The sequence below is a fragment of the Cannabis sativa genome, chromosome 5 (genome assembly GCF_029168945.1).
Source record: "Cannabis sativa cultivar Pink pepper isolate KNU-18-1 chromosome 5, ASM2916894v1, whole genome shotgun sequence".
Lineage (NCBI taxonomy): Eukaryota > Viridiplantae > Streptophyta > Magnoliopsida > Rosales > Cannabaceae > Cannabis > Cannabis sativa.
Window position 1 is genome coordinate 20,515,183 of NC_083605.1, and position 16,056 is coordinate 20,531,238.

The 16,056-nt window shown below is 35.3% G+C and overlaps 1 protein-coding gene across 1 annotated transcript; it reads right to left on the bottom strand.

Moving 5' to 3' along the window:
• Positions 1-10,266: 10,266 nt before the first annotated feature.
• LOC115717800 (uncharacterized) lies at positions 10,267-11,427 on the bottom strand. The gene has a single exon (XM_030646773.2). The coding sequence runs from the start codon at positions 11,425-11,427 to the stop codon at positions 10,267-10,269; it is 1,161 nt and encodes a 386-aa protein (XP_030502633.2).
• Positions 11,428-16,056: the final 4,629 nt, after the last annotated feature.

Here is a 16,056-nt window from a genome sequence, read left to right on the forward strand (position 1 = left end):
ATAACTCAGAACATGGGACGAGTCTGAGACATACTTCCGAAGCATTGAAACATGAAACACATTATGTACAGCTGCCAGCGCTGGGGGCATAGCCAATCTGTACGCTACTTGCCCTATCCTCTCAAGGATTTCAAAAGGTCCAATGAACCTCGGGCTAAGTTTTCCTTTCTTCCCAAAGCGTTTTATGCCTTTCATCGGAGATATTCTAAGAAATACCATGTCTCTGACCTGAAAATCAATGTCTCGACGCTTTGGATCGGCATAACTCTTTTGCCTACTCTGAGCCGCGAGCATTCGCGCTCTAATTTTGTCGACTGGCTCACTTGTTTTCTGAACAGCTTCGGGACCCAAGAACTTTCTTTCACCCACTTCATCCCAGTGAATGGGCGATCTACATTTCCTTCCATACAAAAGTTCATAAAGAGCCATCCCGATTGTTGCCTGATAGCTGTTATTATAAGAAAACTCGATCAGGGGAAGGTACTTTACCCATGATCCTTCAAAGTCAAGCACGCATGCCCGTAGCATGTCTTCTAAAATCTGAATGGTCCTCTCGGATTGTCCATCCGTCTGAGGATGAAAAGCTGTGCTGAACCTTAACTGAGTTCCCATAGCTCGATGCAGACTTTCCAAGAATCTTGATGTAAACTTCGGATCTCTATCCGACACAATGGACTTTGGCACACCATGCAGACGAACAATTTCTCTGACATATAACTCAGCATACTGATCAATGGAGAAGTTCGTCCGAACAGGTAAAAAGTGAGCAGACTTTGTAAATCTGTCCACTATGACCCACACAGTCTCGTGGTTCTAGGCATACCTACCACGAAATCCATAGTTATATCTTCCCATTTCCATTCTGGTATTTTCAGCGGTTGCAGCAACCCTGCAGGTCGCTGGTGTTCAGCCTTCACTTGCTGACACGTAAGGCACTTTGCAACATACTCGGCGATGTCACTCTTCATACTTGGCCACCAAAACATGGCTTTTAGGTCTTGGTACATCTTTGTCGACCCTGGATGAACTGAATAAGGAGTCGTGTGAGACTCATCCATAATCTCTTTCTTGAAGTTCTCATCCATAGGCACACAAATTCGATTCCCAAATCTCAACATTGCCGTTTCATCTACTGAAAAATCACTAGCCTTCCCGACCGAAACCCTAGCTCGGGTTTTTATCAATTCTGAATCCTGATTTTGCGCTTCTTTAATTCTCTCAAGAAGAGTGGATTGCAGGGTAATATTAGCCAATTGCTCCACAACCAACTCAATTTGAGCTCGAGTCATTTCATTTGCCAGTTGTTGAGAGATTTGCTTCATAGAACTCAGCTGACTCTGACCTTTTCTACTCAGGGCATCAGCAACTACATTGGCTTTACCAGGGTGATAAAGAATCTCACAATCATAATCTTTCACCAGTTCTAGCCAACGCCTCTGTCTCATATTCAAGTCTTTCTGGGTAAAGAAATACTTCAGACTTTTGTGATCAGTGTATATCTCACATTTCTTGCCATAAAGGTAATGCCGCCAAATCTTTAGCGCAAATACCACTGCTGCGAGTTCTAAATCGTGAGTAGGGTACCTCTGCTCGTACTCCTTTAACTGCCGAGAAGCATAAGCTATTACCCTCCCAGCCTGCATAAGCACACAGCTGAGACCCTGTCTCGAGGCATCACAATATACCACAAACTTTTCCTTATCTGAAGGAAGGGTTAGTACAGGAGCGGTAATCAAGCGTTGCTTTAACTCCAAGAAACTTTTCTCACACCGATCAGTCCAAACAAATTTCTGATTCTTTCGAGTCAGCTCCGTTAAGGGTACATCAATTTTAGAAAAACCCTCAACGAACCGACGGTAATAACCAGCCAAACAAAGAAAACTTCTAACCTCTGTAGCTGATTTCGGTGCTGGCCAATCCCGAACAGCTTCAATCTTGGCCGGATCCACCGTGATCCCATCTTTATCCACTATGTGCCCCAAGAACGAGACACGAGATAACCAGAACTCACACTTTTTAAATTTAGCATAAAGCTTGTGATCCCGTAACCTTTGTAAAACCGCTCTGAGATGCAATTCATGCTCTTCTTCCGTCTCAAAGTACACTAAAATGTCATCGATAAACACAATCACGAACCTATCCAGATAATCCTTGGGACACTGGGGTGGTGCCGGCCGAAGGCACTCCGACGGTCAAGTCAGTAAATTTATAGTGCGAAGTAGAAAAGAAAATAAGAAATATAAATAAATACTTCCTGTGTCTATGGTTATGCGATGATCGACGGTCACCTTGCTCACCAGAATGAGAAAGAGTACGTCAGATCGTCGAGAAATGATAAGTTTTGTCGTAAAATTATAGAAAGAGAGTGAATATTCGATATCCTTCGATCCTCCCCTCAGTCCCAGTCTGGGCCTCTTTATTATCTAAGGAAAACGACTACCTCTTGAAACGTGGTCCATGTTGGAAATTATTTTTACCAGGATCTTAGATCTACTCACAAGTATGTTTATTAACACCCTAAATATGAACTTTCTAAAACGATGAAAAAAACACATATAAAGTTTAGGAAACCTTACATTGGGTGCTGCGGAATATAATGACTCCTTCCGTTCAGATATCTAGCCCTTGATTCCTTTCTGTTGCAGAGCATTATCAATATCTGAACCTGGATCTCTTTCTCTGAATCTTTGATGCTGAAACTCCTTCTTGCTGAAAGTCTTTCTTCACGATCTTCCTCACTATGATTGAGGTATCACTTGCTGTGTGTGGGCACTACTCATACACTAAGAATTTCAAAATTTGAGGAAGAAGAAAGAGAGAGTGGGTTCGGCCAAAGATAGGGAGAGAGAAGGCTCAGGTTTTTCTGATTCAGAAGTGTCAGAAGAAAAGTGTAATTTTCCTGAAGCCTTCACTATCTATTTATAGCATTCAACTAGGGTTAGGTTTGAATTATTTGGCATTAAAATAATGAAAATATCAGAGGTAAATTCCTATAAAAGTGCCTGGCCCTATACTAGTGGATTTGGGCCTCACTTTTTGCAATTTTGCAGTTTTATCTTTTCTGCATCTGATTTTCTCAAAAACGCCAATTTTCTAATTCAACCATTTAAATGCCAATTCTAACTATTTAATAACTATAATATTCTCATTTATCATATTTATTAATTGAACCATACAAAGTATCATAATTAACAAATATGCCCCTAAAACTCTTTCTTTACAATTTTGCCCTTACTTAGTGAAAATTTCACAAATAGACATAGTCTAAATTGAGAATTATAATTGATTAATCAAAACCAATTACATGAGTCTTACAAGCAATATTATCTCAACTAGTGCGGGGACCATGGGTCTATATAACCGAGCTTCCAATAAGTAGATCAAGAATTTAGCACTAAAATTCACTAACTTATTAATTCTTCATTGAATCCACGCATAGAACTTAGAATTGCACTCTCAGTATATAGAATGCTCTATATGTTCCACCATATAGACACATCATTAGTTATCCATTGTTATAATCCTAATTTGATCAATGATCCTCTATATGAATGATCTACACTGTAAAGGGATTAGATTACCGTAACACCCTACAATGTATTTATTCCTTAAAACACTTGACCCCGTATAAATGATATTTCAGCTTATGTGAAATGAGTACTCCACCATTTATGTTCGTTTGGTCAAGCTCGAAGGAGATCATCCTTTGCTTACTATTCGCCAGATAGAAGCTATAGATTCCATGTTTATGTTAGCGCTCCCACTCAATTACACTACCGTGTTCCCAAAATGTACGTATCACCCTGACCTAAAGGTAGGCTTAACTAACAAATCAAAGAACACGAATAGCCTTTCAAGATTGAGCCTAATCATATCAGGATTAAGATCATTTGATCTAGGATCAACTAGGCGATATTGACTTGAATAGATATTACGGTAAGTTTAATAAATCTAAGTCAAAGTTCAATATCGGTCCCTTCCAATGCATACTCCATGCATCCAACCTGAGCTTTACTTTAACCAATGCTCTGGAAAGAACATAGCACTTCTCCAAATGCAAGTAAACTCTGTTGTAGATTATCATATCAGTAAAACCCTATGTCTGATAAATCTAGGAAACTTTATTCACATAGTCATGTTTACTTTCCAATGTGTTGACGGCACAATAAACAGGATCAAGTATGTGAAAAGGGTTTCAGATGAATTGATACATTATGTACATATAATCATGAAATAAATCATGTGAACCATGCAACATTAAATGTTATTTCTGATCTATATTAATAAGTAAATCTGATTATATTGAAATGAGTTTTATTTAGGGCATAAAACCCAACAGTCCATCCCTAGAGAAATGTCTTCCTCCACTTCTCTAGGGATGAGCGTCATCTTTTAGGTTCGTTCTTGGATGAGCGTCCTCACATCAACGCATCACTTAGAGGGTCGATATTCTCGCTCCGCTATGCTAGGGAGGATTGCTATTTTTCTGGGTTTGTTGGGAAACTTAACGTTCTTCTTCCTCCACGTTTCAACCCCAATATTACACTTTAAGATCAAGCTTTATTGTGGGTTGGACATTCAAATATGGGTATGACCGGAAAGGCATGGATTGGGCGTGGCCCATGTGAGCCATTGGGCTTACGGGTTCCTTGTTTCTGACTTATAAGTGGGTTTTGTAAGTACTTCGATCGTTGGGCTTAGAGCAATTTTTGGCCACTACAATAATGATTATCATTATTATTATTATTATTATTATTATTTTAGTATATGAATATTTTTTTCCGTTAAAACCTAAAGGGAATTATTGATTATTAAAATAATAATAATAAAAAAAAACAAGTAGGAATGAGTTAGTAAAAAAAAAGAACAAATGAAGGAGATCTTTTCTCCACTTCCACCACTTTCACGTTAAGTGGATTTTATCAACAAAATAATGATAATAATAATAAAAAGGAGGCTATAAAGAGATAGGGGCAGAACAATTAAAGAGTTTGAAAATTATTGGCAAAAAATTGCTACGTAAGAGTGAAGCAAAAAAAAAAGGGAGAGAGAGAAAGTATCTGAGAAAAAGAAGAGAAAAAACTGCATATTGAAGGTCTTTCTTCAAATCTTTACAAGGGTAAGTGAAGATCTATGAATGGATCAACGTCCGATTCTTTTTTTTATTTTTATTTTTTTAACGCAATTAAGAGTCATTCTAAACCCTTTTGATTCATTAGACTTCAAAAAATAAGTTGATGTTATATATAATCAAAAGGGGAAAGAAAAGACTAACATTCTTATGTAATCAATTTTTATCATAATTTCTATATTTCTCTTTGATTCACTAAACTTTAGGAAATAAGTCAATATGTGATATATAATCAAGGAGAAAAATATGAACTTTTCATGGTGTTATGTTGCCTAATTCATGATAAATCTTTATGGTTTTTCTTATTTCACTAGACTTAAGAAAATAAGTCGATGTGTAGTATATAAGCAAAGGGAAGAATAAGAGATTCAAAACAATTATCATGCTGTCAAAATTATCACTAAGCATGGGTTTTAATAAAAAATAATAAGTGTGGGTTTTAATAAAATAAAAGCATTGAAGTTAGAAAATATGACATTTGTGAAAGAAAAGATAAATAGTTGAATAAAATGATAAAATTATAATTAGTGGGGCCCACATCCTATGGCCGACCACTTAAGGTGTATTTAGCCATTTATTTATCAATTTTTTAATGCCATATAATTCAAACCTAAACCTTGAAGAATTCCTATAAATACATAGTGATAGACTATATACAGGGTGATAGGCAGATTAACCTTTTAGTCAAAATTTATTAGAATCTTCTCTCTCTCTCTCTCTCTCTCTCTCTCTCTCTCTCTCTCTCTCTCTCTCTCTCTCTCTCTCTCTCTCTCTCTCTCTCTCTTCAAATTTTTTAACGTTATAGTGAAAGAGTACATGCCCACACATAGCAAATCATGTACTCAATCATAGTGTGTAAGACTGTGAAGAATCCAAACACCTGAAGGAGAATCGGGCCTAGATCTTGATAATAATCTACGACAGAAAGGAACAAGAGTTAGAGATCTGAGTGGAAAGAGACATTTAATTCGGCTGCAGTCAATGTAAGGTTTCTTGAACTTTATACGTGTTTAAATTCTATTATTTTAGAAGATTCATATCTAGGATGTTAAACAACATACATGGTAGTAAATCTAGATCCTGGTAAAATAATCCCCAACAGATTGTACATGTCAAGACAACGCGACCTCGAGTGTTCAGTCTCAAGACAACTTGGGTTGTATTTTGTAGTCGTTGTGCGACATGTTGTAAAAGTAATTTGATAAAGATTGTAAAAGTTTAAATATGGGATCCCGGTTTATGTAAATATATATGTTTAGAAAGTTTAATATTTTAAATCAAAAATTTAATTTGGCACAATGTTTAAGGAAAATCCTTTGGTTAGCAAAGGTGGTACGTTAATTAGAAAATCACTATAGCGTGCCTAAGTATCTAGGCGTTACATTGGCCAACATACATGAACCAAAACTTGAGGTAAGAAAAGTATATATGTATCACATAAAATGTTAAGGTACGATTATCATCATTACGACTCAATTATGATCGTGGTGATGAAATGGTGATTACTATTAAAGTGGGTTAAAGTTATGATTGTCTTATTAGACAATGACTGAGAAATGTAGGCTTGCCTAATTAGGCAATGCAATATATGGATGCCAAGCTATAACATAGGCTTGCCTAATTAGGCAATGCGATATATGGATGCTAGGCTATGGCATGAGCTTTCCTGATTAGGCAATAGGATATATGAATACTAGGGAGTGGTATTCGGGTTGTTCCTGTGAGACAACCGTGATAAGTCATGACTATAAACTGAAACTGTAGTTAGGTTTTTTACTTGTCGATTATCTTGTTTAGGTCGCAATAGTGACATATGGGTGCCAGGCTATGGCATGGGCTCACTTGATTAGGTGATGCGATATATTGGTGCCAAGATAGGGCACAGGCTAGTCTGACCAGACAATGCAACACATGGGTGCCAGGCTATGACACGGGCTCACCTGATTAGGTAATGCAATATATTGGTGCCAGGATAGGGCACATGCTCGTCTGATTAGGTGATGCGATACATGGGTGCCAGGTTTTTGCATGGGCTTGCCTAATTAGGTGATGCGATATATTGGTGCCAAGATAGGGCATGGGCTCGTCTGATTAGGCGATGCGACACATGGGTGCCAGACTATGACACAGGCTCACCTGATTAGGTGATGAAATATATTGGTGCCAAGATAAGGCACATGCTTATCTGATTAGGCGATGCGATACATGGGTGTCAAGTTTTGGCATGGGCTCACCTGATTAGGTGATGCGATGATGCGATATATGGGTGTCAAATTATGACACGGGCTTGCTTGATGAGGCAATGCAATATATGGTTCTTTTTTACTTCCATGTATACGGTTGGTTATATTATACACTCTTTTGAATGTTATTATTTAATTAAATTATATTAGTGAAATGGATAACTAATTATTACATGTATTCTCCTTTATTACTTTTCTTGCTGAGTCCTTGTGACTCACTGGTGCTCTATGGTGCAGGTAAGGGCAAGAAAAATTTAGAGCAGCCATGAGGTGACAGTCTTCTCTGGCAATGTACATATTGACCCTACTGTCTTGTGTGCTGAGTTGCTAGGAGTTATTTTGGGTTGTATGTGTTGTGTATTTTGACTTGTTATTGTATATAGTCCTTTTGTAAAATTTTTATAACAGTGATCTCCGGAATAAAATTTTAGTGTCATTATGATGTCCGTTACGGGTTTTATTTTAGTTGAGTTTTTAATATTATCATAAATTTTAATAATTTAGTTATCTATTAATAAACTAGTTTATAAATTCACACATATGACGTCCCTATGTTAGGGCGTTACAGGAAAGCTCTTTGGTAGGAGGCAAACAAGAATAATGAGGATGGACGAGACCTAACTTATTCTGATTTTCCTACAAATTGGATTCGGAACTTAGATGAGAAAATATGGACTAGGAGGAAAAGGGGGATATCAATTGGAAGAATTTACTTCGCTCATCCATCAATCGAAGAATGCTTCTACATGAGAATGTTCCTGAATTTTGTGAAAGGTTGCACTTTCTTTCAAAGTATAAGAACAATAAATGGAATAACATACCCCCACTTTCAAAGCTTCATGTTACACTTTGGAATTACTATACGATGACAAAGAGTGGATCAACTGCTTGATTAAAGCCGCATACCAGGAAACTAGAAATAGATTAAGGCATCTACTTGTATCGATAATCATTCATTGCTAGTTTTGAATGCATCTGAACTTTGAAAATGTATTTATTCTATAATGTTTAAAGACATAACCATGTTATAAAGGAAGAGATTCAAAATGAAGGATCTTCAGCTAACTAAACAACAAGTGGAAGCATACACATTATTTGAAATAGAAAGTATCATGTTGAAAATGGAAAAAAGCTTAAGAGAAATAGATGGAATGCCTTTACCAAATGCTTCTTTGATAAGAGATTCAAATAATAGATTGGTCACTAAAGAGTTGGATTATGATCGAGATCAATTAAACATGTTGTACCAAAAATCTTTTGTCACTCTAAATCCTTGCCAAAAAGTAGCTTATGAAAGAATAATACATTTAGTTGAGAATGACCAAGAAAATTTGTTTTTCGCCAATGGTCATGGTGGTGTTGCAAAAATATTTTTGTGGAATGCAATAATTGCAAAGCTAAGATCACAATCAAAAATAGTGTTACATGTTGCAACTTCTAACATAGCGGCTTTGTTATTGCCCAATGGAAGGACAGCTCATTCACAATTTCATATTTCATTGGATATTACAGCTGAGTCAACATGTGACATCTGACAAGGCACCTTATTAGTTGGGCTTCTTCTAAAACCTTCTGTAATCATTTGGGATGAAGTACCTATAACAAATAAGTTTTGTTTTGAAGCATTGAATAGGGTATTAAGGGAAATTTCGAGAATAAGGTATGAAAATAGCTCAAACAAACCTTTTGGAGGACTAAAAATAGTTTGTGGTGGTAATTTTAGACAAATATTTCCAATTGTGCCAAAGGGTACAAGAGCTGACATTGTTAATGCTTCTCTCAATTCATCTTACATGTGGCCATTTTTCAATATATTTGAACTTAACCATAATATGAGGCTCCATAAAGAAAATGTGACAGGTCCAGAAGCAACTAAAATAGCTTCTTTCGACAAATGATTGTTACAGATTGGGAATGGATCATTCTATAATGACATCAAAAATTAAATAATTAAAATTCTTGATGATATCTACAAAAGCCCATTTGAAGATCCAATGAAATCTATTGTCAAAGCTATCTACCCAACACTTTTAAAAATGTACAATGATCTTGTATATTTAAAAGAAAGAGCAATATTAATACCAAAGAATAAAATGGTTCTTGAATTAAACGAGATGATCATGACTATGATACTTGGTGAAGGAAGAACTTATTTTAGCTCCGACAACACATGCAAAGCAAGTGTCAACACAAGCGATGAAGATCTTTTGTATCCATTTGAATTTTTACACAACTTGAAATTCAATGGAATCCCTAATCATGACATACGACTTAAGGAAGGTGCACTCCGCCTGTAATGTTGCTCATAAATCTAAATCAAATAGAAGGTCAATTGATAGTCACACATCTTGGTAAATAGTCCATTCTGGGGTGATATCATCTCAAGAATAAATATTGGTCAGAATGTCACAATCCCCAAAATAATAATGTCTCCCAATGAATTAAGATGGCCATTCAAGCTAACAGACGATAACTTCCTCTGGCATAATGCTTTACAATGACAATCAATAAAAGCCAAGACAATCCCTTAAACGAGTCGACATATATCTTCCTAAACAAGTATTCACACATGGTCAACTATAGGTTGCACTCTCTCAAGTTCTACTAGAGAAGAATTGACTATAGTAAATGTCGATGATGATATGGAAGACCGAACTTGCATAAAAAATATTTGTCTACAAAGAAGTAATCCAAAATATTTGTGCAAGTAACTTATTTTTACATTAAATACTCAAATAAAAAGAATACTTTCAAAGATAATTCTATATTAATGCTTTAATTGGGCATTTTACTTCTTTAACAACCAAATCATTGAAGAGAACATAAACCACGTCCACGATCTATCATAACTATTATCATAATTCTTTTTTTTTTTTGAAAATAAAGCGTTCATTATATTAAGAGAAGAAATTGGACCTCACGGTCATTACAAAAGATAGCATTCGGAATAGTAGATACCTCTACCATACCATTAATGTTCTTGGCAAAAGCCCAATTGGCCACATTATGAGCCACAAAATTATATTTTCTAGAAATGAAAGAAAAATTACAACTAGTGAAAAAGGTAAAGAGCTGCTTGCATTGACTTGTGTAGTTCTCAATCCTCCAAAAGGACTCGTCACCTTTAAGATTCTTGATCACAATCGCAGAATCGCTCTCCACCACAACAAAAGGGTGATGCATCGAGATCGTCGTCTCCAAGGCCAACAAACAAGCCGCCGCTTCTCCTAAAAAAGGGTCAGAGAAGTGAATTTTGTTCGTTGCCACCCAAAAAATCGCCTCCTGATGATCCCTTGCAATGGCCACTGCACACATGGTTTCCTCTCCAACTCTGACATCGCAATTGATTTTGATCCAATCCTCAGGCGGCGGGGACCAAACCAGTGTGTCTTCAACCCGGTGAGACTTGAACAAACAGGAGCCATAATCTGCGTAACAATAATATATAGAATCAATATAATGTACCAAGGTACCCAAAGAGTTATTATGAACCTTGTCATTACGAGCCCTCCAAATAGTGTCAACCACAATGGAAGCGTACAAGAATAAACCATCAGTATCCACTCCTCTGGACCTAAGATCCCAAAGAAATTTAACCCAATTCCACATGCGAGCACCAAAATCCACAACAGGCATAATCCCCCAAGGGGAGGATCTCCAGAGGTGAGATGCCAAATCGCAAAAGAGAAACAAGTGTTCCATGGTTTCATCTCCCTTCCCACAAATGGGGCAGGAGGTCTCGTCAATAACCATTCTCTTAGAGAAGAGTGCCCTAATCGGAAGCGCATCCGAGAGAATGCTCCACCATAGTACTTTATGGCGCTCCAAGATCTTTGAATTCCACAGCTTGTTCCATAAAGACGGAGCAACACTACACAAAGGGGCCCGACCCAAGGCTTGGATGAGATAAGCTGACTTAGGTGAGAAAAAACCATTAGATTCCTTAGTCCAGACCCATTTATCCCTACCTTGGCCGTTTGGTTTACCGACCCTCAAGATATTTTGTTTCCCTGTCAAAGAGATCATTAAGCTTCCGGATGTCCCAATTCCCATCAGGAGCAATTAAATCTGCCGCCAGATCGGGCATTCCTTGGGGGTTGTTCTTGGGTCTAGGGTAAAACTCAGACCCATGTATAATCCAGGGGTCATCCCAGATCCTTGTATCCCTCCCATTGGTAATAAGTTTGCACGCCCCTTTCTTTAACATCTCTTTAGAACGCACCACATTCCTCCAGAACAAGGAATCTAAGCTCTTGACTGTACAGTCAAAAAATTGTCTACCCCGAAGGTATTTAGCTCTTAGCACCTTGCTGTTGGAATTTATTTTACCAGGATCTTAGATCTACTCACAAGTATGTTTATTAACACCCTAAATATGAACTTTCTAAAACGATGAAATAAATACATATAAAGTTTAAGAAACCTTACATTGGGTGCAGCGGAATTAAATGACTCCTTTCGTTCAGATATCTAGCCCTTGATTCCTTTCTGTAGCAGAGCATTATCAATATCTGAACCTGGATCTCTTTCTCTGAATCTTTGATGCTGAAACTCCTTCTTGCTGAAAGTCTTTCTTCACGATCTTCCTCACTATGATTGAGGTATCACTTGCTGTGTGTGGGCACTACTCATACACTAAGAAATTTCAAAATTTCAAGAGGGAAGAGAAAGAAGAAGTGGCAGCTAAAGATAGGGAGAGAGAAAGGCTCAGGTTTTTCTCTGAAGAAAAAATAGAAAATTTAAGTGTAAATTTCCTGAAGCCTTCACTATCTATTTATAGCATTCCACTAGGGTTAGGTTTGAATTGTTTGGCATTAAAATAATAAAAATATCAGTTTAAATTTCCTACAAAAGTGGCTGGCCCTATACAAGTGGATTTGGGCCTCACTTTTTGCAATTTTGCAGTTTTACCTTTTCTGCATCTGATTTTCTCAAAAACGCCAATTTTCTAATTCAACCATTTAAATGTCAATTCTAACTATTTAATAACTATAAATAATTATTAAATAATATTGTCATTTATCATATTTATTAATTCAACCATACAAAGTATCATAATTAACAAATATGCCCCTATAAACTCTTTCTTTACAATTTCGCCCTTACTTAGTGAAAAATTCACAAATAGACATAGTCTAATTTGAGAATTATAATTGCTTAATCAAAACCAATTATATGAGTCTTACAAGCAATATTATCTCAACTAGTGCGGGGACCATGGGTCTATATAACCGAGCTTCCAATAAGTAGATCAAGAATTTAGCACTAAAATTCACTAACTTATTAATTCTTCGTTGAATCCACGCATAGAACTTAGAATTGCACTCTCAGTATATAGAATGCTCTATATGTTCCACCATATAGACACATCATTAGTTATCCATTGTTATAATCCTAATGTGATCAATGATCCTCTATATGAATGATCTACACAGTAAAGGGATTAAATTACCGTTACACCCTACAATGTATTTATTCCTTAAAACACTTGACCCCGTATAAATGATATTTTAGCTTATGTGAAATGAGTACTCCACCATTTATGTTCATTTGGTCAAGCTCGAAGGAGATCATCCTTTGCTTACTATTCGCCAGATAGAAGCTATAGATTCCATGTTTATGATAGAGCTCCCACTCAATTGCACTACCGTGTTCCCAAAATGTACGTATCACCCTGACCTAAAAGTAGGCTTAACTAACAAATCAAAGAACACGAATAGCCTTTCAAGATTGAGCCTAATCATATCAGAATTAAGATCATTTGATCTAGGATCAACTAGGCGATATTGACTTGAATAGATATTATGGTAAGTTTAATAAATCTAAGTCAAAGTTCAATATCGGTCCCTTCCGATGCATACTCCATGCATCCAACCTGAGCTTTACTTTAACCAATGCTCTGGAAAGAACATAGCAGTTCTCCAAATGCAAGTAAACTCTGTTGTAGATTATTGTTGGGTTCTATGCCCTAAATAAAACTCTTTACAATCTGATTAGTTATCAATATAAGAAATTAGAAGTGATTGATGTTTGCATGAATTTTACATGCTAATGGTTTAATATGTTTATTACATTCATACACACAAAATCAGTTAAATCCAGATCATATGTTTATTCACAATTACAGTATCGTCAACACAGTGGAATGTGATTGTGATCATATGAATCAAAAGTTTTGGTCCTTGTTTCATCAGTGTTATTGGATTTACACTAATGTGATAATCAGCGATGATGTGTACTTACACTTGGAGTAAGTGTTATGTTCTTTTCAGGACATTAGTAAAGTATACTAGTTTCGAATGTATGGAGTATACATTGGACTGGACCGATATTGCAACTAAGTTAAGATATTACAAACTTACCGTTATACATATCTTTCCAAGTCAATATCAGTAGTTGATCTTAAGATTAAAAGAATCTAAATCCTGATATGCTTGGGCTCAACTCAGGAGTGCTATTCATGTTCTTAGATTTATTAGTTAAGCCTACTTTCGGGTCAGGGTGATACGTATATTTCGAGAACATGATAGTATGATTGAGTGGGAGTGCTGAACATAAATATGGAATCTATAGCTTCTACTGGTGTATAGAAGTTAAGTGATGATTCCCTTCGAGCTTAGCAAATAGAAGTAAATGGATGAGCTCTTGTTTAACTGACTAATTATTAGATCACTAAACACCATTTACAGGTAGCTAAGTGTTTTAAGGGGCAAAATACATTGAGGGGTGAGAACGGTAAAGAAATCCCATCTCGATGTAAATCATCTATATAGAGGATCTTTAAATCACAATAAGATTATAACAATGGTTAAATGAGATAGTATATTGGTATCGTGAAACATACAATATGCTCTATATAAGTCTGAGAGTGCAATTCTAAGTTCTAAGAGTGGATTCAACGAAGAATTAATAAGTAGGAATTTACTTGGTAAATTTGGTTCACTTATTGGAAGCTCAGCATATAGATCCATGGTCCCCATTCTAGTTGAGAACATTCTGCTTGTAAGACTCATTAATTGATTCGTGATTGGTCAATTATAATTCTAAAGTTAGACTATGTCTAATTTTATGAATTTTCACTAAGCAGGGGTGAAATTGTAAGGAAAAGAGTTTTCTAGGTTTATTTATTTATTAATAGACTTTATATGTCTAATTAATAATTAAATTAAATGACAATATTATTTAATAATGTATTTTAATTATTAAATAATTAGTTTTGGCATTTAAAAGGTTAGAATTGGAAAATTGGCATTTTTGAGAAAATATAGATAAAATTTGATAAAATTGCAAAATTAAGTGAGGCCCATTAACACCACATGGCCGGCCACTTAAATAGATTTTTCAAATCAATATTTTCATTATTTTAATGCCAAATAAATCCTAACCTAAACCTAGTAGTTGCCTATAAATAGAAAGTGATGGCTCACTCTCATAACATGCTTTCATTAGCTTTCTGACAGAAATTTCTCTCTTCAGAAAACTGAGCCTTCTCACTTTCTATCCTTGGCCGAAATACCTCTCTCTCTTTTCCCTTCATCTTTTTCGTGACCCTAGTGAAAGAGTAAGTGCCCACACACAGCAAGCAGTAACTCAATCATAGATTGGAAGACTGTGAAGGATCAAAGCTTGAATAAGGAGGAGATTCGGGCTCAGATCTTGATTATACTCTGCTACAGAAAGGAATCAAGGGTTAGAGATCTGAGTGGAAGGAGACATTTATTCCGCTGCATCAATGTAAGGTTTTCTTAACTTTATATGTGTTTATTTTATCGTTTTAGAAAGTTCATATTTAGGATGTTAATAAACATACTTGTGAGTAGATTTAAGATCCTGGTAAAATAATTTCCAAAAACTGGCCTTAGAGCCATGGTAATTGATTTACTTACATGAAATTTGGACTTTAAAACGATTGTTTGTATGTTCTTTGGCTGGTATCATGTTGTATTGAGTGTTATTTGATGATTGATTGATGTTTGTGAAATTTTCGTGTAAAATAATTGTGATTTCGTTTCTGGAATTATTTTTATTGGATAGTATGAAAAAATTTAAGCAAGTTAGCCTTTTACAGAACTTAATTTGGATTTTATTTGAATTAGTTATGATTTTTTGAAGATTTGGAAAAATCGGGGCTGTGCTGATATTTTCCTGCGATCGCAAATCTGTCCGTACAGTTTCGAATTTTTTCGTTTTTCTTCGATTTTTCATGCTTTTTCATGTAATTAACTTCCGATTTTTTGTATGGTTTTGTATATATACTATTACTATTCCTAATTCAATTCTAATTATCATTTTGAATTAATTTAATTTTTTTTAATTTAATTCAAGATATTAGTGTAATTTGAATTTGAATAGAATTAGTATCTATCTTCTTGCTTAAAAAATCTATCTTATTTTTAAATTTGATTATATCTTTTTTTTTAAAATTTAAGGTCAGATTTTATGAGATATTTATAAAATCTTTTAAGATATTTTAAAATATCTTATCTTTTAAGATATTTTTTTAATAATATCTTATCTTTTAAGATTTTTTTTAAAAATTAAATCTTTTTAGATATTTTGACCTTATTTAAATTTAAAATAAGATATTTATAATCATGTAATTTTAAATAGATATAAGATATTTTGCTAACTTTTAAATTTTGTTATTTTATTTATTTAAATTAAATTTAAAAATCTGAAAAG

Coding starts and splice junctions, on each gene's coding strand:
- LOC115717800 (XM_030646773.2), bottom strand. CDS start 11,427: ATGGGAATTGGGACATCCGGAAGCTTAATGATCTCTTTGACAGGGAAA.